The 25,839-nt window shown below is 38.8% G+C and overlaps 1 protein-coding gene across 1 annotated transcript in view; it reads right to left on the reverse strand.

The window, feature by feature from the left end:
• Positions 1–2,803: 2,803 nt before the first annotated feature.
• Positions 2,804–25,839, reverse strand: part of SEMA3A (semaphorin 3A) — a 230,747-nt gene continuing 207,711 nt past the window's right edge. Inside the window, exons 16-17 of the mRNA XM_066592014.1 lie at positions 12,227–12,369; positions 2,804–9,005 (exon numbers count right to left, since the gene is read on the reverse strand). Coding sequence (XP_066448111.1) covers positions 8,550–9,005; positions 12,227–12,369 — 599 coding nt within the window. The 3' untranslated portion in view covers positions 2,804–8,549. The remainder of the gene's footprint in view (positions 9,006–12,226; positions 12,370–25,839) is intronic.

The following is a 25,839-nucleotide window of genomic DNA, read 5'->3' on the forward strand; positions in this document are numbered from 1 at the left end:
AAGAACCCCAGTCTGACTGGGGCATGCAGTGTGGGCCGAAGCCCACCTGCATTAAGCACGACATTACCTCAGCTGTGATGGGCAATGCAATGGGATATATTTATGTACCGCCGGTGGGTTCCAGGAAGCCACCCATGCTGTGGGTGCACACGGAATTCCCATTGCGGAGTTGTACCTGCCTGTGACTATTTATAAAAAACCGCGGTCTGACTGGGGCATGCAGACACCTTGACAGAATGAATAGTGTGTGGCACATAGGTTCCCCATTGCTATGCCCATGTGTGCAGCTCCTGATGGAGGTGGCACAGGATTGGATTTCTCATTGCTTCTGTACAGCATTGTGGGCTATCGCCCCGCCCCTTTTAAAGAGGGTCGCTGCCTAGCCGTGCCAACCCTCTGCAGTGTTTGCCTGCGGTTCCTCCTCATGGCAGACGCACTTAGAAATAGACATGAGTGTGGCGTGGCATGAGGGCAGCTGAAGGCTGCGCAGGGACAGTTTGGTGTGCGCTGTGGACACTGGGTCGTGCGGGGGGGGGGGGTTGGGCAGCATGTAACCAAGGAGAAGTGGCAGCGGAGTGTCATGCAGGCAGTGATTGTGCTTTGTTGGAGGTAGTGTGGTGCTTAGCTAAGGTATGCATTGCTAATGAGGGCTTTTCAGAAGTAAAAGTTGTTGGGAGGGGGGGACCCACTCTTGCCACTATTGTGGCTTAATAGTGGGACCTGGGAACTTGAGATGCAGCCCAACATGTAGCTCCTCGCCTGCCCTATCCGTTGCTGTGTCGTTCCCATCACTTGCTTGAATTGCCCAGATTTTCACAAATGGAAACCTTAGCGAGCATCGGCGATATACAAAAATGCTCGAGTCGCCCATTGACTTCAATGGGGTTCGTTACTCGAAACGAACCCTCGAGCATCGCGATAATTTCGTCCCGAGTAACGAGCACCCGAGCATTTTGGTGCTCGCTCATCTCTACAATGAATGCTTTGCTTTAGTGCAGGGGAAGCTCACCTCACAACTTGGCAGTACAATGGAGCAGCTATAATAAGATCTTAATTAGATATCTTTGTTTCTTAAAATTGTACCCCCCATCCCCCGCCAGAGGTGGTTGTCTATGTTCATCAACCCATTGCCCCACCCCCGGCAAGGACTTATACTTCCCCTTCTTTCTGGATCTACTCCTGGCGTTTTCCCCCAAAACAGTTTGTGAAACAACCTTTAGAAATGTTTATTATCATTATTATTACTACATTATTATAGTTTTATCCATTGTTTATTCTTTTTAAAAGAGCAAGTCTATAATTTTTTGTAGGTAAAAATACAGCATAGTGCACTTTAAATAAGTGGCTGCATTTATCACAGCTCAGGGTTTCAAAATGTAGACTTGAAATATGGTATGGTATATTCAATTATTGACTGGTCATTCACATGTGACATGACCAATGTTACACCAAAATTCAATTTGAAAAGGACAAATTGAGCAGCCTTGCAGTCAGTTGGTATGGTTATATTAGCTGTGTGTGTTCAAATAATTCACTACCTATGTAAAGGCAATTAAATATTGTCTCACATGGTAGAACCATTCATCAAATTTTTGGTAAGTTCAATGTAAAACTAAACCTAAAGCCTCATAAACAGCCTAAAACAACATTCTTGCCTGTTTATAAGCAATGAATGTTTGGATATGAATGCCTAATAAGCAAATCCCATATTAGCATAAAACCGACTTTTTGTGAATTGTAACATGATACATCTGGCCACAGTGTACGAACATAACCTAAAGATGAACTGATCAGGAATATTCTTGCACCACACTAAACTCTACCACAAGATTTGTTACAGAATTTCTGCAGATTTGCCAAGGCTGAAATCCACATTAAAATCCACATGTAAGACATGCAGGTTCTGTAATAGATTTGTGGCATGAAAGTACACCATGTTTATGTTAATGGTCACCCCTGCAAGTAAACACCACGTTGTATTTATACTGCCTAGGACTCTTTTTTCAATGCACTCTTGCACTAAGAGGTGGCTTCCAACTATGTCCTTTTTCTTACTACTGTATTTCAATTATTGGTTGTCCATCTAACAGTCCTCATGCTGTACTTAAGGGACTGAAATTGAATCTTCTCCCTTTAACGCCAAGAGATCTTGTCCCCTCCCTGGGGACTGAAGAAACCCGGTTTAGATATTTTGTCTCCATAAAGAAAAATACAAATGTATTCAGAAAGCTAAAATAATTGCAACAACCATATTAACATCCAAATATCATATTTTATTAACATTGAGTTAACATTCCTACTATAAATTTGAGTTATTACTTATTACTATAGTCTGTTTCATGAAAAACAATGCAGCTGATAGTGGCAGCATTTTGTGTTTGATTCCACCATTTATGGTTAGGGATTGGCCACATGTCCTCTTCTCGCCTTTCCTCTGGTCTACGGAGACAGTCATGTGAGCGGCACCAGTGACGTTTGTCACAGGTGGCCAATTCTCAACCACAAATGATGGAGTAATATATTTAATGCTGCTACTATCAGCTGCACTTTCTTTGTCGGATAGTCTATATTGTGCAAAACTTCACCAGCACATATTTCATGTACTGTATATGCCCCATGCATCCAAAGACACAAACACTGAATGACACCATTAATACATGCACAATTCATGCACCTAAGCTGCACCTTCAGATATGTCCTTATGTGGGTTATGGGTATGTGAATATGACACCGTGATCAGGACACCTACAGTAGGTATAGTTTGGCCCATTCATGAATAGTTCATAAAAATGCAGAGTTTCGATTATTTTGAAGAAATGTTTATTTAACAACTGAATACATGCCAAAAAGAATAATTTACAGCAGCAAGTCTTAATACATTTCCTCTCCAGTTTTTTGATTCCCCCATACAATGCATTGATAAATATTAACAATGAATCATAAGCACTTTTGTTCTTCGGCTTGTCGATAGAAACACATTAAAACAGCAAAATTACCACTGCTAGGCCACAGTATGTGGCTGACGTTTGGGCTTTGTACTGCATGAATATACTTGTACGTGAGCACGTTGAAATGGAGTACCTATGGTTATCAGTACATTGCACTGTACCTCCCCTAACTATTGAAAAATATTTACATCTCTTTTGGCTAATGTTCAGGTAGCAAAACCAAACTATTTAAACACATACCATTGATATCACTAAATACTGCATAAAATGGGATTGGAGATTTTCTTCACATGCAAATAGTTGTTTTGAGATCTTTTTACATACAGTAGTTGCTCTAAGTGGGCCATGTGTCTATACACTAAATGCAAAGCCACATTTTGCACAATCTTTGTCATTGTTGTCCAATATTAAAGAGTTGTCATGTTATATGGTTTGTGGATATGACAGTGGAAGACAGTTTAGAAAATGTACAGAACTATTTATTTACAGTTGTGTGCTTCCCATTTTCGGCTCCATTGCTTTGCTAAAACAAATGTATGTAACAACTACTGCAACACTGGATAGCTGTGCAATATCCATTGGTCATGTTCTGTATAAGTAACAGGATAAGTAAAATTATTGTGCAGACACACAGGTGCCATTAATATGGTTGAAAACCACATTGTGCTACCATAACCATTGAGAAAAAAAAACAAGAAAGGAAAGTGATATCCAAATATTCTGAATCAAATACATGCTTTGGATCCATGGTTTTGGCCAGAAAGCTTTTCCATATTCTGCTGCTCCAATAAAAATATTTCCCCAAACCTACTTTTCATCAAAGAAGCAAGATCAAAATAAATTTACAATAGTTAAATATTTTATTATTTTATAGCAATCATGCAATCAGAATGACATGTGAAATAAATACATTACAAATGGCCTGTATTATGATCATGGTTAAAAAAAAAAAAGAATTCTTTCTTGCTATCCATTTGTTCTCGTTCATCTACTAGACTGCCAAGGGCATGAAGCTATCAACTGAAGAATTGCAAGGTTGACGCTGAATAATTAATTAGAAATATGTTAGTTAATGAGTGGCCTGTGGGTTAAAGAATGCCCTAAGAATGATCATAATCTCCCATTGACACAACTTAATTTCTTCTTTACACAATTTCTAGTATAGCTAAGCCCAATGATTACATTAAAGGGCCAGTATAAAACATTTAAAGATTATCAGTCTATAATTACAGATACCTTCAAACTCCATATCATGAACTGTCCTTATTTCTAAACTATTATATTACTGTAGAAGAGTAGAACAAATAAACTGAAGAGATAACAGTAATATTAAAGGGGTTCAGCGACTTCCAGCTATTGATAATCTATCCTCAGGTCACCAATAGCAGATCAGCAGGGGTCCACCACACTGGACTCCTGGCAATTAGCTTTTCTCCCAGGCTGATCCCTGAGCTGTTTGTCTGCCAAAAGAAGACAGTTCTGTACATTGTACAGTGGCCTGGCTGATATTGAATGCTGGTAGCGAGTCCCATTTATTTTCATTGAATATAGCATGCAAGGGCTACTGCACAATGTAGGGAACTATCTGCTTCCAGCACAAAAACAGCTCCATAAACCCAGGCATTGTCCCAGGAGAACAGGTGATTGCTGAAAGTCCCAAATTACGAACCCCTACTCACTGCTATTGATAACCTACGTACAGGATGGGTCATCAATAAAAAGTGGGGGAAACCCTTTAATGACTGAGAAAATAAACATCTTCCTTCTAAACATTATGACCGGGATTCCAGAAAAATTACATTACGTCACTAACGCTGGCCAGACACATGGCATAAGTGTTAGCTGACCAATTGGTATTACTATAGACGTGTCCATTCAGGTTGGCCAAATGAGTATATCTCTGGAAAGCAAAAGGACAAGCTGACATCTCTGGTAAAGTTTCTCCAAGAGAATACAATAAAATTGGATAGATGGAAATCTACGCTGCCTGATAGTCATTTACTCTTATGGTAGACAAGCTGCTAACAACATAGATATGAGGCAGTCAGTGGTCAGCTTCTGTAAAATGTTGAGGCTAAATTGAGTAGTATTTGAAATAATAACATACAATTCAGCAAAAAAAAAAGAAAAAACTCTACCTATACAGAATTTTGCAAGTTACTACAAGCCTGCCAAATGCCAATTCATTCGACTGAAGTTGTACCCATAGAAAAACTAGAAGGTGAACCTCTGCAGTAGAGTGTTAGGCTAAACTGTTATGAACTGCCCCTAACAGTTTACAATATCACCATTTAAATGTGTGGCATTTATGGTGAAAGTAAGTAAGGAATATTGTGCCATAAAACACTATAAAAGCATTCACAATCGAAAATGTCAATATAAATGTATACTGATACTTCTATAAAAACATATTTCCTGCTTCTAAAATAGAAAATGTAGTATACAGTATAAGGCAAGGATATAAACAAATACACATGGAAAAGTATATTAATAATCACCATTTGTGCATTAGTGCATTTGCTTGTAAAAGTTAGACATTTTATAAGAGACAGCTTAGACTTCATATGTGCCAACGTCATTAAATGACTGTATTCTGTTGAGAGTAGTGAAGTTAGCAAAATGTGGTAAAGAAAAGGTAAAGTATACAAAGCGAACACTAAGATTTCTTATTAAATTTTGTAGCAAGGTGTTGAGTTACAGTAGGTGTGAAAAAAATCTATACAGTATGTTGCAAAGTCAAATGGTAAAATCTATTTCGAACTAGCTTTATTAATTCTTACAGAGGTGCATCCTAATTCAATGTTATCATAACTCCACTAAAGTAAAAAAAATAATGTTATATTGTAACAGAACATCGGAAATGCTTATTGACCTCAGGTCACTTGTTACAGTTTTTTATCTTATGGTTTTCAAGGCATACATACACAAGTCATTTTTTAACCATAAAGTGCTTCTAATTTATAAACGGTTTTAGTCCATAAAGTTCTTCAATTCAATGCACACCTAGGTAGAGACAAGATTGGAGAGCTGAACGAGAAGGGACATCAGCAATAGCTCTAAGGGCTCTTTCACACAGGTACTGTGGGCACGCATGAGAGGTGTGCACAGAAAGCGCTTCTATAAAAGTCAATGGGTTCCTATCGAAGTGTCCACAAGGACGATTGTTAGACACGCGGAATCTGCGCATCTAACAAGCATAGGACATGTGAGTGCAAACTCCCATGTCAGCTCCGAGGTGCGCGCAAAAATAGGACCTGTGAAGGGGCCTTCTCCTGGAGGTCTTAGACCATCCCTTTCTACGTCCTCAAGGGTATTTAAAGCAACTAGATCTTTTTGATCTATGCCTAATTCTGCACATTTTTTTCGATTTTGTATGGTAAAGAATTTATGTCACCTTAATTTTCTAAGGAATAAGGCAATATCCTTGGTCACAGGAAATAGTTAAATCTGTTTTTCACATTTGTATATTTATTGTTTTAACACATGGGATGTGATTATTGTGTAAAAGGGTGGTGGGTGCATGGTCATGCATGCCTGAGCTATTGCTGATGAGCCTCCATGCTCAGCTCTCCTGTGTTGCCATTACTTAGGCTTCCTGTACATGAATTGAAGCACTTCATGTACTAAAAGCACTTTATGGTGAAAAAAAGCCTTGTGTATGTATACGATGAAAATCATGAGCTAAAAAAAGAGACAAGTCAGCATGGAACTATGGTTTCTGTGATATATTATATGCATATATGTGATTGTGGGATCTATTGCACATGACAGCTATGAGCAAGCCCGAGTAGTACACACTTTGGAGTTTGATTGTGTTTAGAATATTGACCTAAGGTCTCCATATGCAAAAGTCACAGAAAACTAGGTGCTGGTCATAAGATTTTGACCATATCTTCTTAAAAATGTTGCAGAAGACTAGAAAAACATGGCTGCTTTCTTTCAGAAACAGTGTAACTCTTCCATGGCCAGTGTCTGATATTGCAACTCAGTCCCATGCAATTGAATAGGCGAAAGCAGCAATACCAGACCTAGCCAATGGATAAGAGTAGAAGAGTTTCTCAAACTTCAAACAATCAGTTTAATTTGTACAACTATAAATACATTAAGTTTGCAAATCTAGAGTCCAGAATTTACATTTCAGTATCACATATGGATAAGTCAGGTAGCAAGCAAACATGTAACTCTAAAAAAATGTTATCTAGATTAATGCATCATTTAAATTTAAACTGTGAAGTCATATTTGACAATTGCTCATTACGACAAGTAACTCAATCACCAATTGTTCCATTTTGTACAGAACCATATTGTATTCTGGTTATTCAAGCAAATGACCAAAAAGGCTAATAGCATTTTCTTGTATGGATACTTTACAATGTAGGATGAGCTACATACTTTGTAGACCAAATCATTTCTTGCTGATGGATGAAATAATGGTTGATGACTGAGGTTGTTACTATGTCAGGTAGATTATGATTAGTTAGGCATAGTCTGTGGTCAGCTTTTCTGTTAACAAGTATTCTAAGGCAGTTGCCACACAAGTGAGTGGCAGAGCTAATGCATTTTATCTATTACTTATGCCGCTAAAGAAACAAAATATGAAAAAGTCAGACCAACTAGTCAATGCTTAATTCCAACATTTTAACTGAGTAGATTAGCCTAATTCATTCTTTTATGTGAAACCAACCTTGGATCCAAAACATCCTGTAATCAGAATATATGTTTGTCTTACATGTAGAGCTTCTTTTAACTTACAACATTTGTTTAATATGTAAATGTTATTTGCATGATATCATACGTCATCCCCTTGTTAAGTATTCAATGTCTTACCTTTAAAGAAAACATGTTAAATCCAAAATAAAATTAAAATAAAGATATTTTCTTATTTTCAAGAAAAAAATGTGTGCAAGACAAAAAAAAAGAATGTGCTACAACTAGTAAGAAACCAAAAAGAATACCAAATTTCATTTACTGCATATTTGTCATGGTATGTTTAAGTTAAGGTTTAGTACATTAGAACTTAAGGTCAAAGCTAGTTGAAGATATCAGTAGTAGATCAGTAAGCACAACTTGTTTGCTTGGGAGCAGCCAAGTTATTGTTGCAGTTTAAGGTTTGGGTTTTGTACATTCCCAGGCATCATCCTATCTTCACATATAAATATGCACATGGAAGTTAGACAAAAAGCAAGTTAAGCATACAATTTGAAGTTATTGTTAACAAGAAGAGTGAATATCATATCTTGATCCAGAACTGTGTTGATGACAGATGCTAGACTTTTTTTTCATTTCAATGGCAAGATGGTTAACTAACTGTTTGTCCTTGGAAAAGGAAATATATGAAAAAATCTGTAGAGGATTGCTTCAGAAATGGGAAAACCAAGCTGAGACACTTTTGTCTTTAAAATCTTACATTTTGTCTATGTAGTCTAAGTCTATTTGGAAAGTTACTAATGTATTTTATTTAGACTTATCAGAAAGGTTTGTGAACTTTCCACTCTGTAAACATCCAAATAATGCCATGAAAAGATTCATGAGTATTGCATTTTTCCAGTTTAATGTCTATACAAATCCTACTCAGATGAGGTTTGAAGAGGTAATGTGGATTTAGACACTCCTTGGTGCCCTTTCAAATTCATGGGTCCTCCTGTTTCTGCCTTTCTTATTTTCTTGTAGGTGCTTCCATTTGTTGGGGCTAACCTGGGCATTGGCATTTTTTTGCCGACGTTGTTTGCGGTCTCTTTTCCATACTTGCTCACAAAATTCATCCATACTGTTTAGATTTGGGTGGTTGATTAGCTGCATGAAGTCTCTGTACCAGATTTTTTGTGTGGGTGACATGCTGTTTGATGGTTCTTTGTGCTTTTGGTTTTCGCCGTCATCATCTTTGTGCAGAAGTTCATCTAGATGCTCTGTATCAATAATTTCTAGACTTACTTTAAGGAGTGTTTGCATAAATCCATGTTCTACTGCAATACAGTAATAGATTCCTGAATCTTTCTTTTTTAAGGTGCGAAGGAGAAGGCCATGATCTGTTTTTATTGTCCGATCATCCACTCTTATCTGTAAACAAAGCAGAATGAAATTATAATTGTCATTTGTCAATTTTAGAAGCATTATAATTCAATTGCTTAGAAAACTGAGGTATATTACACAGGGTTACTTTTAAGGAAGCTTTCAATGATAATTGGAAACCAAAGAATTATTGATAAAACCAAAATACTTAATAGTTTTATTTTTAGTATACAGTATGTCTTTAAGGCTGCGTGCACACAACTGGGTCGGATTCCGCATGCAGGATACCGCAGTAGAATTCAACCCAGTGCCTGGCTGGTGGCCCCTACGTACCTGTCCACATTTTTTTTCTGCACTGCAGATGTGCCGGCTGGCACACATGCGCGGTACAGATAATGCTGCGCAGTCGCTAGGCGATGATGTAGATCCCGCAACCTTTCCACAATGATTGCGGAAGGGCCGTGGGTTGGATGGCTTCCATTGGCTTCAATGTGAGCCGTCCACAAAGAATTTGCCTTAAAATAGAGCATGCACGATTTTTTTCCCCACAAGCAGAAAATCGCAATTGATTACCACTTGTGGGCAGAAAAATGCAGTTTTACATAGCATGCTATGGCAGGTATCTGCGGCGGAATCCGGAGGCGGACACCAGCCCTGGATTCTACAATGCAAATCCGGTCGTGTACAGCCAGCTTAAATTTGTTGACTAATGTATAAAAATGTATGTATGAGCCTTGACTTTATATTGTGTTAATATACTATTTGTAAAAAAAAAAAAAAATCAAGCATGTAGAAGGAGTTGTTATTTTGCTGCAAAATTCAATATGCAGTTACATCTGAGGCAGATATACAAATGTTTAGAGCTGTTGTGTGATTACATGATCGGTCTTGCTAACTGAGTCCCTAAAAGTGGTTCCACCATTGGCATATAAAAAGGCTCTCAGAGGCTACTTGGGTTTAGTGGACCTCTTTTTCTGCTTGTGTAGAGCTTGTTAACTACTAGACATGCCTCTAGGATGCACTCAAATAAATTTTGCCCAGTTAACAGAATTTGAGAGGGGGCATATTATTGAAATGTGAGAAGCTGGATGGTCAAATTGCCTGCCACCTAGGTTGTTTAACCAGACTGTTAGAAGTTGTTGGGACCTGTAGATACATGAGGGCATCAGGACACCCTGGATATATCACCAGTAGAGAGGATCGTTTGATCATTCAACAAGCACAAGCAGCTTCAAGTGTTTCATTGTCAGGCCACTGTGTCTGTTGGAACCAATGCCAGGTGCTTAGATGAAGTACATTATGCGTACTGCTTTTGAAACTAACCCACTATTACCTCCATTTGCAATGGTGTCATGAACTATGATTTACTATTAACTCCTTTCCCATGACAGAATGCAACGTTTTAACCTCTGCAGTACCACACCCATGCACATTAACCCCGACTATCCAGCACTACATTACCCCTTCAGCTTCTCTCCTGTTCTCACACAGTGGCTTTCCCATTCTCCCCCACTGGCTAGTCTCTTTCGTGTTATCATGTGCCGAGTGAGTGAAGACTGGTGTAAGGTGTGCTCTGGTCTTCATTAAAGTTGCGCTGCTATGTGTAGAAAGAATCAGAATCTGCATGCTGCCACATGGAGTCAGGCTGCACAACAATAAAGAAATAAAGTTTTCTTCATGTGTATATGGTGCTGCCTATGTGTTCACACCAATATGTTTGTAATCCAGGGCACAGGACCCGAATATATATGCCTAGCAACACCACTGCAGTTCCCCTCCATTTGAACATTGCGGCAATGCTTTGATGTACCCGACAACACATTGCTTGGGTTGGTTTGCTCAAAGAGACACAAGCTACCATGCATTACATCTCTGGTAGTTGTTACTACTGCATGTGTCTTGGTAGTCTGTAGCAACATATGTAAATTATCATACCACTTATTAGTGACCTCTAAATTAATTTTACTGTATACAGTATTGCAAAAGTACAAAAGCTGATGCTGATTTATATGGATGATAAGAGGTAGTGTATTACTTACTCCTCTAGTCAGTACAATGGATAAGTGTTGTTAGCAGCTAGCATTATGAAATTATGTTTATTAATATTTTATAAAGAATTTCACTTGATTAAATTACTTTATAAAATATATAAGAAGTGGATATGATGAATGCACTGTAAATACATTAGTGACCCACAGAGCAAACTTTATAACCATGTTTAGTTCATTCCCATAATATGACCTGCTAGTGCGGCTGTAAGTAGACACACAAGTTATGCATTTCACTGCATTTTTTGTAAGTCCACTGGGGACATTTGTAGTAATATTTTGATTGGGGTTTTAAGCCACTTTATGCCTCCATGCATCGTTGAAATGCTTATCTCAATTTAAAAAAAACTCTGTACAATGTTTTTGTCTGACCCAAACTGGGGAAATGAAGAAATCTACAGTTGAAAACAATCACTTTCCTAACTTGCTCTAATTACCCAATAAAGCACATTCCGTCTTTTACCAGCTCTGTAACTTTTTATACACACTTTACAGACACTACAGTTATGGTGGCGCCTTATTAACAATGCCGCTAAAGATCGGTGTAAATTCTTTGTTCTACAGTGAACACTTGCATGAAATACACTCCTTTACAATCTTATGTACTTGGATTTTGCAGCTGAAGGAAAGTTTGACAGGAGTCTGTTGTTTAAAATTCCATTGGATATAAAAAGATGAAAATGAGAGCTTTAATCTAATGCTCTGTGGATTTGCTAAAATCATTAGCAAAAACACTACAAGATTTAACTAATGCCCATATAGTACAATGCTAAAACTCTGAAACCAAAACTGGCCACTGCCTGTTCCAATACTTTAACCATAATTTAGTCATTACAAATACTTAATGGCATTATGAACAGGATCTAAAACTTATATTTAACTCTTAAATCAAATAATCATAAAGGTATCTGTGCCAAGACATCAATTACCCCTGTGCTGAAGCTGAATAATGGCTTTTACCTAACCATTAACATTTGAAAAACTGTCCACAACTTAAAAGAATCTATTACAACAGCAATTCAGTGCGCAAACAGGTGAAAGAAGCGAGTAGTAATCAACAGTAACACGGCTAAGCTAAAACTGAAATGCTGCATTCAATAATGAATCGTTATAATGATTATTGAATGTGTCATTTTTTTACATTCTCCTAAGTGTTACTGGTGATTACTAATCACTTCTTTCACCTGTTTGCTCACTGAATTACTGCTGTAGTATATTTACCTCTTGTTTCTTGTCCTCATTCTGTTTCTGAAACTGCCAGAATACGGTGGCTCGCTGTGATTTTGGACTGCACTCAAGGAAAGTGCTGCTGTTCTCCACACCATAGATGATCTTTTCCTCCAAATTCTGCCTATGTGGATCATCTGAAATAGGGAAGAACACCACATCATAATGATTTTTGCACACAATTAATTTTAACTCTAAATTATCAGTTTTCAAAAATTCCTAGAATTGTCCTGCAGAGGAAAAAAGCAATTATACATGAACCATGCACTTAGTACAAGATTCTTAAACATCAAATGGAGATGTTCTTTCATAGCAGCTCTCCATCATGTCTTATAGATTGTGGTCTTGAGAAAGAGACTCCCTTTCCACCTATGATGCTCATGTCTTAAAAGAGCAATGGGCAATAATTATCATCTTGAGATAAACCTTTAGGATATTAAATAACATTCATAGTGATACATATGTCTAACTACTGGTCAGTGCAGTGCACATGGAGGCAAGACAGTTTTTACTCTACAGAAAAAGTAAAATCAGAGAAGACCTGATGGAAAACTGGGTCAGGCTTGTGGTCTGTATAGGGAAGAATGAAGACAGCAAGCCACATAGCCATTTATGAGGCCCTTAGTTCCATGCTCCAAATCCACAGTAAATAGAGATGAGCAAGTATACTCGCTAAGGCACATTACTTGAGCAAGTAGTGCCTTAGCCGAGTATCTCCCCGCTCGTCTCTAAAGATTCGGGGGCCGGCGCCGGTGACAGGTGAGTTGCGGCGGGGAGCAGGGGGGAGCGGGTGGGGAGAGAGGGAGAGAGAGATCTCCCCTCCATTCCTCCCCGCTCTCCCCCGCTGCTCCCTGCTCCCCGCCGGCCCCCGAATCTTTAGAGACGAGCGGGGAGATACTCGGCTAAGGCACTACTCGCTCAAGTAATGTGCCTTAGCGAGTATACTCGCTCATCTCTAACAGTAAACATTTAAAAGGAAAATAAGTTGATGCAGCTTTGGATGAGGGTTCTAATTATATAAGCCCAGTTGGGTTTGAAATCTTGGTGGTAATGTTGGGAACAAAAGTATACAAATTGGTTCTCTTACAGAAGGAAGAAAACCATCTTGCAAGCATCTCCGATTTTTAGGTAGCTACTTAGGTAAGTCAATCTTTGGCCAACATGACTAAGTGGTATTAGTAAGCTAGACAACCAATTGTAGATAATTGCTTCAATGGCATCTTATCCAACCAACCAAAACCCTGCTCTGTACTGACGAAGGGCAAGTACCCCAAAACAGCTGATCCTTGACTTTTAGAGTAGTTGTACCTCACATAGCAAGACCTATTTTTCGAAGATAGCTAATTTGCATATTTATTTCCCATAGAACACTCTCAACAAGATTTATACCTAGCTCCTTAATAAGAACCATAACCCCCCTCCCCAAAGAGATTTCATTCTAAAGCCCCAGTTGGACCACCCAAAAAGACCGGATTGTGGAATTCTACATTTTAAAGAAAACAAATTCTACAAACATTTAATTATTTTTGTATTCAGAAATATTTTCCTTTTTCCTCACTTAGGACGTGTAATGCTTTATAAAGCACAAATTATAGAACGTATAAAGCAGAAAAACCATTATAACCAATTCTTCCTAATACAGTCAGCTTCCTTCTTTACAAGGAAATTGGGAGGTATACTTTACAATTTATGTAAGCTAACCTTGTGGCTTTTCATTTAAATTCAGTTTGTGTCTGTATGGTTAAAAACATGTTTTCTGTAATATACTGCAGTTAGATATTGTTTTCCACAGTTTTATAGGAAAGATTTACAATCAGTGGCAATGTTATTGAGGAAGCAATCTCCAATCAATTATTCCCATAATATATTTACATTTGACGAATTGGAAGAACAAACACTGCAGTCTAAATTGTTCTACTAATTATTTCCTTTCACAAGAACGGAGTTTCCTGAGTATTAATCTTGCTATAAAAAAAAAAAACACTTTGCAATTACAGGCTATTATCCCTTTGGCATACTTTACTGAAAATGGTGTTTATATTCCAAAATGTCCTAAACAAGCCACAGAGTTAAGAAAATTAGCATTTAAGGCAGTTGAGTGACACAAAGCATGAGCATCACACCTTACATGATAAAAACACAGTAGGATAAGAAAATATTTACAATGCCTAATAAAGAAAGAGACCACCAGAGCACCCAGTGACAGGGTCACATTTCCAAGGTGACCTGCAAAACGTAATTAAACACCAAAAAAGCTACATACTTAAACAACCCAGGGAGGGTGCTCTGCCTCTCTCTATACCACACAAGTAGAAAACGTATTACCCCCTACTTGTATCCAGAAAGTAGTAATTGTATGTATGGTAAAGGATGGGATTGGCCTGTGTTTGCTTTTATTGTTATCATTACTTTCTATGCATTTCAAATGGATGGCAGTAATAATATTTGGTAGCACCAACATTTTGGAAAATACTGCTAAGTTAATTGGCAACCCATAAGATTGTCCCTAGGGTGCATGCAAGGTACTGTATGTTTATTGGATTATAAACTTAATTTCATCTTTTCTTCTTGTTGTATACTAGGTACAAGCAGTGGCCTACTTAGCAGGGAAAAGTTGCCCCTAGAATGACAACTCTGTACAGCTTTGTGCAGAAAAGTCTATGTAAATATGCTTTTTTATTTACTGTCAATTAAGCTGATTAAGGTAGTGTCATTAAATGTTAAAAGGCTCAATAGACCTTTAAAAAGGTGCATTTATGTGGGAAAATACAAAGAAGTTGTCCTTGGATGTTTTTTGTGTGCAGGGGTCACAAACATTATCAAAGCATGTGTTCTGGGTTAAACAGTTAAAAGTTCTTGAAATGCAAAATAAATGACAGCAGACAACCCAGCTTGTGGAGGAACTCTTTCAATATAGACATAAACTTCAAAGCCATTTACCAAGTTGTGAGAGGAAATTAAAAATAATCACGGCCTAATATTACTCATAAAATAATAAATCTGAGAAACTTTTGGCCTCTCGTCTTAAATCCTAACATCTCAAGTCACGGATTCTGGTACCTATCTTACTATTCTTGATCATGGAAGACCAAGTGTGATACCTGAAAGATAGATCGGCTCCAGATAATTTGAGAAGGGTCTTAAGTCTCACACATTATATCGAATCTACAAAAATTCCTTGCACTGGATGCTGAAAAGGCATTTGATCTCATAAACAGGTCAGATACTTCCGCAGCCCTAGATAAAATGGGTTTTGGTAACAATTGTTTTAAAGCTGTATCCACACTATACACAAACACCTTGGCGCAAGTATTTAGAAATGAGGCCTTATCAGATGAATTCAATATTACAAATGGCACCAGGCAAGGTTGCTCACTGTCCTAGATGATATTTATACTGGTGTCCTTGGAACCATTGGCGCAAACCCTCAAAAAAAGTACTTGAATCAAAGGAATACAGATTGGAAATTGCAGTTATTTATTACTATTATACGCAGATATTATTTTGATGCTAACAGACCCCATTCTCTAGAAAATGAATTGGGGATAAGAGAGTTTTCACAGATCTCTTATTACAAAATAAATACACAAAAATCTCAAATCTTGCCTATGAATATCTCTAATGACACATTGTATTATTCACAAAATAAGCACTTTTTCGATTGGCAACTTGAGCGTATATAATACTTGGGTATAACTATACCCGCGTTACACACAGAAAAACTCTATAACCCCGCGGACATGAGCGCTGAAAATAAGAATTTAAAAGGATTAACTTACCCGCAGCGGGCGGGGAAAGCCTTCTCTTCCTCACGGCCGGATCTTCTTTTCCGGCCGGCGGATGAATTCGTTACGCCGGCGGCACGTCGCCGGCACGTCGGGACGTGCCGCGCGCATGCGCCGGGCACATCCGCCGAGCCGAAGCAAGAAAGATCCGGCCGTGAGGAAGAGAAGGCTTTCCCCGCCCGCTCCGGTTGAGTAATTCTTTTAAATTCCTATTTTAGGTCTCCCGCGGATCCGGACGGCTTCCATAGGCTTCAATAGAAGCCCGCGGGAGCCGTCCCCGCGGGAGACCCGCACGAAAATGGAGCATGGTCCAGATTTTTTCATGCTCCATTTTTTTAAATCACTTTTATTGACCATCCGCGGGTATTTATCTACCCCGCGGGTGGTCAATGCATCCCTATGGGGTGCGGATCCGCGGGCAGAAGAAGAGTTAAAATCCACTGCGGATTTTAATTCTTATTTTGCCCGTGGACATGAGGCCTTAGTAAAAGAAAACAAACTGTAGCGGAGTGACCTCCTGTTTGTTTCTACTAGCTTTCATCATTTTATGGTAGATTTAGCCATCTGAATATCATACACAAATATAAAAATCAAGCATCGCACGGTTTATAATAGATTCAGATGTTTATATACTTTGGGGAAAGTGCAGAGGTGGAAACAATGAACTGTAAAGCTGCTCTGTGGATAGCACATATAGAGCTGGTTGCATCGACATACGTATGCATGGCCCGCAGATACAGAACACTTCGTTTTAGCGAATGTTTCGCTCCAGTTATTAGGTAAAATATCAGCTCTACTCTGTTGTGTTTCATGGTTCTTTAACAAAGGGTGTAATGATTAATGGTACAAAAGTAAGGATATAATGTGTCAGCTTGGGGAATATTATAATTTCAAGCTTAAGCACAGTTTATAACTGTACGAGTGGTTAATATAAAAAGTATATTTTACATAGTTTAAATCCTTTTTTGTAACTGGAGAACATGTGAAACAACATTTACACAAATAAGCATGAACGTGTAAAGGTGCAATAAGTCATGCAGGTCCTTAGGGCAGCATTAGTTAGTGTTGGAGCGCTATTAAGTAGAATCCCATTACACATTAGTTGATTAGAAAAAAAAATTGCCATTTAAGTATATAAAAATCATCAAAGGAGATATATTTTAGCTGATGGTCTTAGAATATAGTCCAGATTTCAATTTACAAAGGAACATGAAAAGCTAGCAATTTTATTAAAACAGCACTCCAACAGATTGATGGGGTGTAGAATTTATTATAAAATGTCCTGGTTTTATGTAAATAAGCCTAAGGCTGCACGGCGACCTCACACTCTCATTGCAGTCAGTGGGGTCCCAATGAAAATTACTGTGACTCGCAGATCACAATCTCTGCTTGCTGTCAGTATATTGAAACATAATTGTGTACATCCAGATTCTGTAAACCTGCTCTGATGATGTCTAATTTACACAAGTGTATAGCTCATTATGAGAGGGAGCTCTGAAACAGCCTATAATGATCCTGTGTGAGTTGAGCAGAATAGGTTTCCAGCTTCTGAATCTAGAAGAAGGGTTTTACTAAGGAGATCTTGAAAATAATGGATAATTGGAACACGAAAATGTATTATGTGAAGACTGACATAATTTCTTTATCCACACTGTATGAGCTTTACATTATACATTAGACCAGCTAACCCCCCTCCCAGAATTATGCATGGAAGGAAGACAAAAGGTATCCAGTGAATCCATAAGGTGGAGCTATTTACTCATGTCTAAACTGAGCAGGGCTATACACATTTGAATTAACAGCTGCAACAATGGAATTAAAATCTATGCAGAGTACATGGTGTATCTGTCTGTGTCTGTGTGTATACACAAGTCTATTTCTGATCCTTTTAAATGCCACACAAAGCTGGCAAATGGAATGATGAATAAGACACACATGTAGCGATGTTTACAAGTAAAATCATCATATTTTACATTAACACAGAAATGTGCTGCCATGGTAATGCATCACAGAGTATGTACATATTAACCCCTTATAGACCAGGGTGCTTTGGTCCTAAAGGATCAGACCCTTTTTAGGGGTTTTAAACATGTGGTGGTTTTAAAGTTCTATTTTTTCTTCAGCTACCTTTTTTTCTTTTGTGACATACAGGGCTTTTTTAATATAGTTTTTCACAGTTTTTTTTTTTTCAGTTTTTTTGTTTTATGAAAAGCTAAAAAAAACTATATTTTAATTTTTAGTTGTTCATTTTTAAAATTAGTATATTTATGCTAAAATAAAGTACAGGAATGTGTTCCACATTTAGTTTTGGATGTTTTGCTATCATTTATATAGTCTCATGTTACAAGGTGCATATCGAGATGCTTTAGGTTGGCTTTTGTGGTAGGTCATTTTCTTTTATGTATATTTTTATTTTATACTTATTTTTGTAACAATTTTGTTTAACATCTCTGTTCCCCATGACTTTATATCAGACCTTCGGGGGACATCCAAACAGTCTTTTTTTTTAATTTAACACTTTTCTACTGTTACTGAGTCATCCATAGGTGCCACAATTGAAAGGGAAAACATCCTCCTGTGATGGTAGTCACTGGCAGAGCTGAACTGGGTTTGTTTGATAAGACCCTTCAGCTCTGTCTACCAGGTGGCATCTGGCGAACACATGAACACTGGTTCGAATAGCAGAAGCAGCACTTCTGCTTACTCTATTTACTACATAGGAGCAGGAACTTTAATCCTGCACCATATTTTAACTATGGCACAGGATTTAATCCAAGGACCAAGCACACTGTATTTACGGTGCTGGGTCCTTACTGGGTTAAACTGAAAACTGCTGTAGAAAGCTACAAATCTATAACTTCATAAAGCTATTTAACCTTTTTACAATACTACATAAAAAACTCAGAGATCCTTGTATCAACAAAACAGAAATATGGTAGAAATACTTTGTAAAATATGCTGTTTGCCATACATAGAATTCCAAAAACTGCATCCAAACTGTGAAGCATAGTGTAGGGAGCACCATGGTTTGGTGCTGCTCTGCTGTCTCTGGGTCTAGACGTCTCGCGATCATTCAGGGAACAATGAATGCTAAGGTCAACCAAAACATCAAAACATTTTACTGGAAAATGTAAGGATAGCGGTTCATGATATCAAGCTGAAGAGACATCACCTAATTCAACAATACAATGATCCACAGCATAGAAGTAAATCAACTAAAGGACGGTTGAAAAAAAATTGTGTTTCAAAATGGTCAAGTCAGAGTTCCTGCCTTTAATTCTATTGAGATCTGTGGTATGAAGAGGCTGTGCATATAAGGCATCCCAGAAATATTGATGAACAAATTTGCAAACAGGAACAGTACAAAATTCCCCTCAATGTTATATAAAACTGCTGCTAAAGGGGGATCTACAGGTTATTACATGTGAGGGTTCACTTATTTCCTCTAGCTGCACTGGGGATGTTTCTTCAATGTGCTTAATAAAAGACATGAATAGGGCAATTGCTTGTGTATTATCAGTTTAGATTATGGTTGTCTATAATTGTGACTTAGATAACAATCAGACCACATTTTAGTAGCAATCAATGCAAAAATCTAGGTAATGACAAAGGATTTACCTCCTTTTTCTTTCAACTGTATATACCATAAGACAATCCATATAATTTTTATGGGATACAGCCCTAGTTGTTCTCATCCTCTATGCTACTGGGTGGTGAATACTTGTATAGTACTCCCCTCTCAAGAGGAACTGCATTGCTCTCAAAGCAGAGGATAAATGGACCAAAAGGTAATTGGATGGAATAAAGAAGGGTAAAAATTAGAGATGAGCGAGCACCAAAATGCTCGGCGCTCGTTACTCGAGTCAAACTTCCCACGATGCTCGAGGGTTCGTTTCGAGTAAAGAACCCCATTGAAGTCAATGGGCGACCCGAGCATTTTTGTATGGGACCTATGCTCCACTAAGGTTTTCATTTGTGAAAATCTGGGAAATTCAAGAAAGTGATGGGAACGACACAGAAACGGATAGGGCAGGCGAGAGGCTACATGTTGAGCTGCATCTTAAGTTCCCAGGCCCCACTATTAAGCCACAATAGCGGCGAGAGTGGGCACCCCCCAACAATTTTTACTTCTGAAAAACCCTCATTAGCAAGGCATACCTTAGCTAAGCACCACACTACCTCCAACAAAGCACAATCACTGCCTGCATGACACTCCGCTGCCACTTCTCCTGGGTAACATGCTGCCCAACCGCCCATTTCAGTAATAGTAGCAGTCAAGACAGGCCCCAGTAACAATTCCAAAGCAGCAGTATAGGGGGAGCACAGTATTAGTTCCATTTCAGTAATAGTAGCAGTCAAGACAGGCCCCAGTAACAATTCCAAAGCAGCAGTATAGGGGGAGCACAGTATTAGTTCCATTTCAGTAGTAGTAGCAGTCTAGGGTATTAATGAGCAACTACTACCCCCAGCAGACACGCAGTAAACTGAACACGGTCACAGGCAGCCCAAAGATTTCTTTTCCAATTTTTTTGAAAAAGCCCACTGCCTATATAGCCAGTATATCTCTTTCCCTGTACCACTGTCCCTGCCTCACCAGTACTGCCCCTATACTCAGTAAAATGACTGCAGACTGAGGACGCTATGGTCTGCACGCCCGATATACAAAAAAAAAATGTGCAAAACTGCTAAAAGCAGCCTCAACAGTACTGCACACGGTCAGATGTGGCCCTAAGAAGGACCGTTGGGGTTCTTGAAGATGAAGATAACAGCCCAACACTCTCCCTATAGCAGCTACAGCAGGACGGCACTTTCCCTAATGTCTCTCAGCGTGCATCTGTGGCGAGCCGCGGCCGGCCCCAGTTTATATACTCGGGTGTCACCTAATCTCCCCAGCCACTCACTGCAGGGGGTGGGATAGGGCTGGAACTTCACAGGAGGAAGTTGTAATGACTTCCCTGTGTTTCTATTGGCCAGAAAACGGCGCAAACTTTTCTGGAAAGAAAATGGAAGTGACTCGAACACCGCGTGGCGCTCGTCTCGAGTAACGAGCATCTCGAGTACCCTAATACTCGAACGAGCATCAAGCTCGGACGAGTACGCTCGCTCATCTCTAGTAAAAATACTAGGCCTTTCTGTCTCAGGTGGTAAAACTCAACACAGTAGTAACAGGGCCCAGTATAAACTTTGTTATGGGGTCCCATTATCTTCTCTGCATACAACTAAATATCATAAAATACATAGGTTAACTCAAAGAGCAAATATAATTTTGTGGAAAGGATTCTAATGAATTACTTAAATTGAAAAAAAAGAGTTTTATTTTAGAATTAAAAAAAAAACCTGATTTATTGTACATGAAAAACACTTTAAATTGGCCAAGTATTGAATCAGTCTCAAATCAAAATATGTTCAGGGAAACTTTGGATTTGTTAACTATAATAACCAGAATTCAGCTTTAATTTTCTTAAACTGCATTGGAAAGCTTTAAGGGATAGTCAATTTTTTTATTGTTTTTTTTTTTAGGTTATAGAATAGGAAGTTACGCAATTTTCTAATATGCATGTTTTTAAAATACTGCTCACATCCCTTTCTTACACCAGTGCAGTAGTCATTATCTGCCTACTAGAATGGTGTAGGAGATGGACCTGTATCAATCAGTGCAGACTAAACATGGCATCAGTCATGTGACAAACACACACATCATGTGACACCTGGCATTCAGTTAGTAACATTCTTAGATGACATCCAAGTGCTTTCTGAATGAGAATTATGGTGTAATAATTACTGTATTATTATTACAGCATCAACTTCATTGTGTGTATTTGCTTGTATTACACAGCTGCTTGTCTTTAGGTGAAATTGCCATGTTGCTAATAAATTTAAATGTAAAAAAAATGCAGAGAATAAACAGGAAAAAGAATGTAAAAACTGCTTCTACCTTTATTAGATACCTGACCAATGTCTGTCAAATTCCAAGGTTCACATGCCATATTTGGTGGATCACATGACTGAGACCATATTTAGTCCATTACTATAGACTAACAGTGCCATTGACTATACTATTATACTGTGCAAATAGGGAATACTGCACTAGTATAGACTAACTATAGACTAACAGTGCCATTGACTATACTATTATACTGTGCAAATAGGGAATACTGCACTAGTATAAGAAAGATATGTGGCCAGAATTTTAAATACGTGTATACTAGAAAACTGTATGATTTGCAATTTGCCATTGCATCCATAGGAGCCCCAGTTACAGGGAAAAACATCCTCTGTAGTGACAATAGTCACTGGTAGAGCTGATTAGAGTCTGCTACGACCCTGTAGCTCTGCTGTAGCAGGGAATCCCGGTGGTCACGTGAAGTGGAAGTTATACTTTCACTTTCACTTTTTAGTACATAGCGCTCATTGAGCATTGTGTACTTTGGAAAGGAGAAGGCAGAAAGGGTTAAAAACCACTCCTGCCTTCTCCTCCGGGTTATCAGCTATGACTAGCAGCTGACAACCTGACATGCTTCTGTTTGATTGCAGAAGCAGGGGCTTTAAACCCGCGCCATTTACAATCGGCTAGGTTTAAAGCCCAGGACCAAGCGCCATAAATTTACAGTGCTTGGCCCTGTATTTAAACTGTCTTGCATTGTTTTGCATGCTTAAAAATGCATGAAGGCTTATTTAATTTATGTGCAAATACGTAGTGAATATGGATGAATCATGCATATTCACTGCTTATCTGTACAGTATCATTGACTTGATATGGAATTTATACAGACCAAAATAGAACATGCTGAGTTTTTTTTCACACGTGTATATACACACACAGGAAAACCGCATGTGTGAGTACCCCAATGCAAATCAGTAGAAATTTAGTGTTCTATATTTACGCTCATGTGAATGAACAGTGGTTGCCCAAGGGCATAGTTGGTCGTGGCGTCACTATTACTACTCCTAAAGGGGATGTGGGAGATTATTTTGGTTTCCTCTGCCACATTCTCTTTAGCGTTAATAATAGTATTTTAATCTAAAGCACTAATGAAACATTTCTAGCCCTGACAAATGTGCAAATACACAATAGATAACGTCATGTATTTCTTTTAGAAGTGTGAGCATATGATACAGAGAACTATGCTTATTCCCAGAATGTAGTTTTTTAAACACAAAAGTCATGTAATATGGTTTATGAAAAGTGGTTACATAAATGATGTATGCAGCTAAGGGGATGCAGAGATGAAATATTAGATTACTCGCTAACCTCTCCTTGGCCATTGAAACAATGAAAAAATGAGTAATGGTCAAAAATTCCACAAAATACAATAATAAACTTGGCATGGTATAGTCTAGGCAATAATGTTTATTGAAGGTTAATAATCTGTGAGCAACACTGCACATTTACCACTTAGTATGACCAGTAAGACTTTTTTTTCACATTTTCAACTGTAATATCTCAAATATGTGCAAACATACTGTACAAATTTTTGATAAGATATATATATCCATCTGTTTACTTTATTCTGGACGCACATTTGAAAAAAATTTAGTGTTTTTTAACCATTTAGGAGACATACAAATTTAACATTACTTGTCAACATTTTGAGGAACACTTTGTTTTCCTGCACCAAGCCAAGATTGCAAAGGCTCATAGGTGTCAGAATGATAAATACCCCCACAAATGACCCTATTCTAAAAACTACACCCCTTAATGTATTCACTGAGGGGGGTCAGAGGTATTTTGACCCCACAATCTTTTTTTCAGGAGTTGATGCAATTTAAAGGAGAAAAAATAACATTTCATATTTTTGCAAATATGTACTTCTAAAGACATATTTTTTTCTACAGTGCACATGAAAATGAGGATTTACATCCCCAAATGGATACCCCTGTTTTCCCTGTGTTCAGAAACATATTCATTGTGGCCCTAATCTTATGTCCATATACACAATGGGGCCCAAAATGAAAGGAGCAGCTGGAAGCTTTCAGAACAGATATTTTGCTTGAGGCCTTAGTCAGACGGGCGTTTTATCGCGCTATTTGCGCGTGCGCTTGCGTCCGGCGATTTTATAAAACCATTGCTTTGCAATGGTATCGGACACATGAGCGTTTTTTATGCGCTCGTCCGATAAATTAAAGAACAGAAATCGCAGATCGCACCTATCTGTGATTCCTGTTCTCTTCTCTATATGCACTCAATGGGGCCGGCGGCAGCAGCGCCGACCCCATTGAGAACATATAGAAGATAAATCATTCTCCTCTGCCACAGCTGCCACAGCTGTAACAGCTGTGGCAGAGAAGAACGATGTTTGCCCATTGAATTCAATGGAGCCGGCAATACAGCCAGCTCCATTGAAAGCAATGGGCTGCCGGCGATCGCGGGATGAATTTTCGGGAAGGAGTTAAATATATAAGCCCTTCCCTGCAATTCATCCAGAAATGTGTAAAAATAAAAAATATATATATACTCACCTTTTCCCGGCAGACGGAGTTCAGTGCGGCCGGCCGGCAGTTCTCTGAACTACTCTCTGTAGTATTCAGCAGCCTGGGAATTAAAATCCCCGCCTGCTGAATGAGCTGCCTCTGATTGGTCACAGGAATGGGTGTGAGTGAGAGCTGCCTCTGATTGGTCAGGCTGTGACCAATCAGAGGCAGCTCATTCAGCAAGTGGGGATTTTAATTCCCCGGCTGCTGAATACTACAGAGAGCAGTTCAGAGAACTGCCGGCCGGCCGCGCTGAACTCCGTCTGCTGGGACAAGGTGAGTATATATATATATATTTTTTTACACATTTCTGTATGAATTGCAGGGAAGGGCTTATATATTTAAGCCCTTCCCAACAATTCATCGTGAGATCGCCCGCAGCGCATTGCTTTCAATGGAGCCGGCTGTATTGCCGGCTCCATTGAATTCAATGCGCTGGACAGCTCCGGCCCGTTTCTATTGAAACGCGGCTAGGAGCAGTTTTTTCGGGCGATTTTATGGCCCCGGTCACGCGATTTGTGGAAGCGCATCCGTCATGCGATCCGCAAATAGCAGCAAAAAACGCCCGTGTGACTAAGGCCTGAAGGTGATTTAGGCCCCATTGCCCACTTCTAGAGCCCTTGAGCGGCCAAAGCAAGGGAGAAAACCCACAAATGACCCCATTTTAAAAACTAGACCCCTTAATGAATTGATCTAGGTGTACTGTGCATTTTGACCCCACAGTTTTTGAATAAATCTAAGCAAAGCTGAAGGAAAAAAATTACAACTTTCATTTTTTGGCAATTGTGTCATTTTAAAAACAGCTTTTTTTGTACATTAAACACATGAATGAAGACTTTTGCCCCAAAATGGATCCCTCTCTGTTTGTCCTGTGTTTAGAAACATACCCATTGTGGCCCTAATCTTCTTTCTTTATGCACAACGGGGCCCAAACCAAAAGGAGCATTAAACTTCAACTGTGTTTTAACTTTTTATCTACTGGATAACGGCGATCCCGCTCACTACGGCCCTCGGTCACTGCTCCAGGTTCCTGGCTCTCTTTAGTAGCCAAGAGCAAGAAGATTTTAAATCTCCTGGGCCCTCCACAGCTACTGTGTTTGTATCTGGCATTTTGGTGATGGCACTTGTGCCAAAGCTTGGGAGAGGTCCCGTTGGGGGACATCACCGGAGGACTTAGGTAAGTTATTTCATCTCCCCTAACGGATCTGATTTTTTACTTTTACGTGATCGCTGTTATTCATTGCATAGCGGCAATCACGTGACCAGGGACCACATACTGCAGCCCCCTGTGAAAACTCCAGGCTCTCGTTTATCTTTGGTAGCCAGGAGCAGGCAGATTTTAAATTACCT

Source organism: Eleutherodactylus coqui, chromosome 2 (assembly GCF_035609145.1).
Source record: "Eleutherodactylus coqui strain aEleCoq1 chromosome 2, aEleCoq1.hap1, whole genome shotgun sequence".
NCBI classification, from domain to species: domain Eukaryota; kingdom Metazoa; phylum Chordata; class Amphibia; order Anura; family Eleutherodactylidae; genus Eleutherodactylus; species Eleutherodactylus coqui.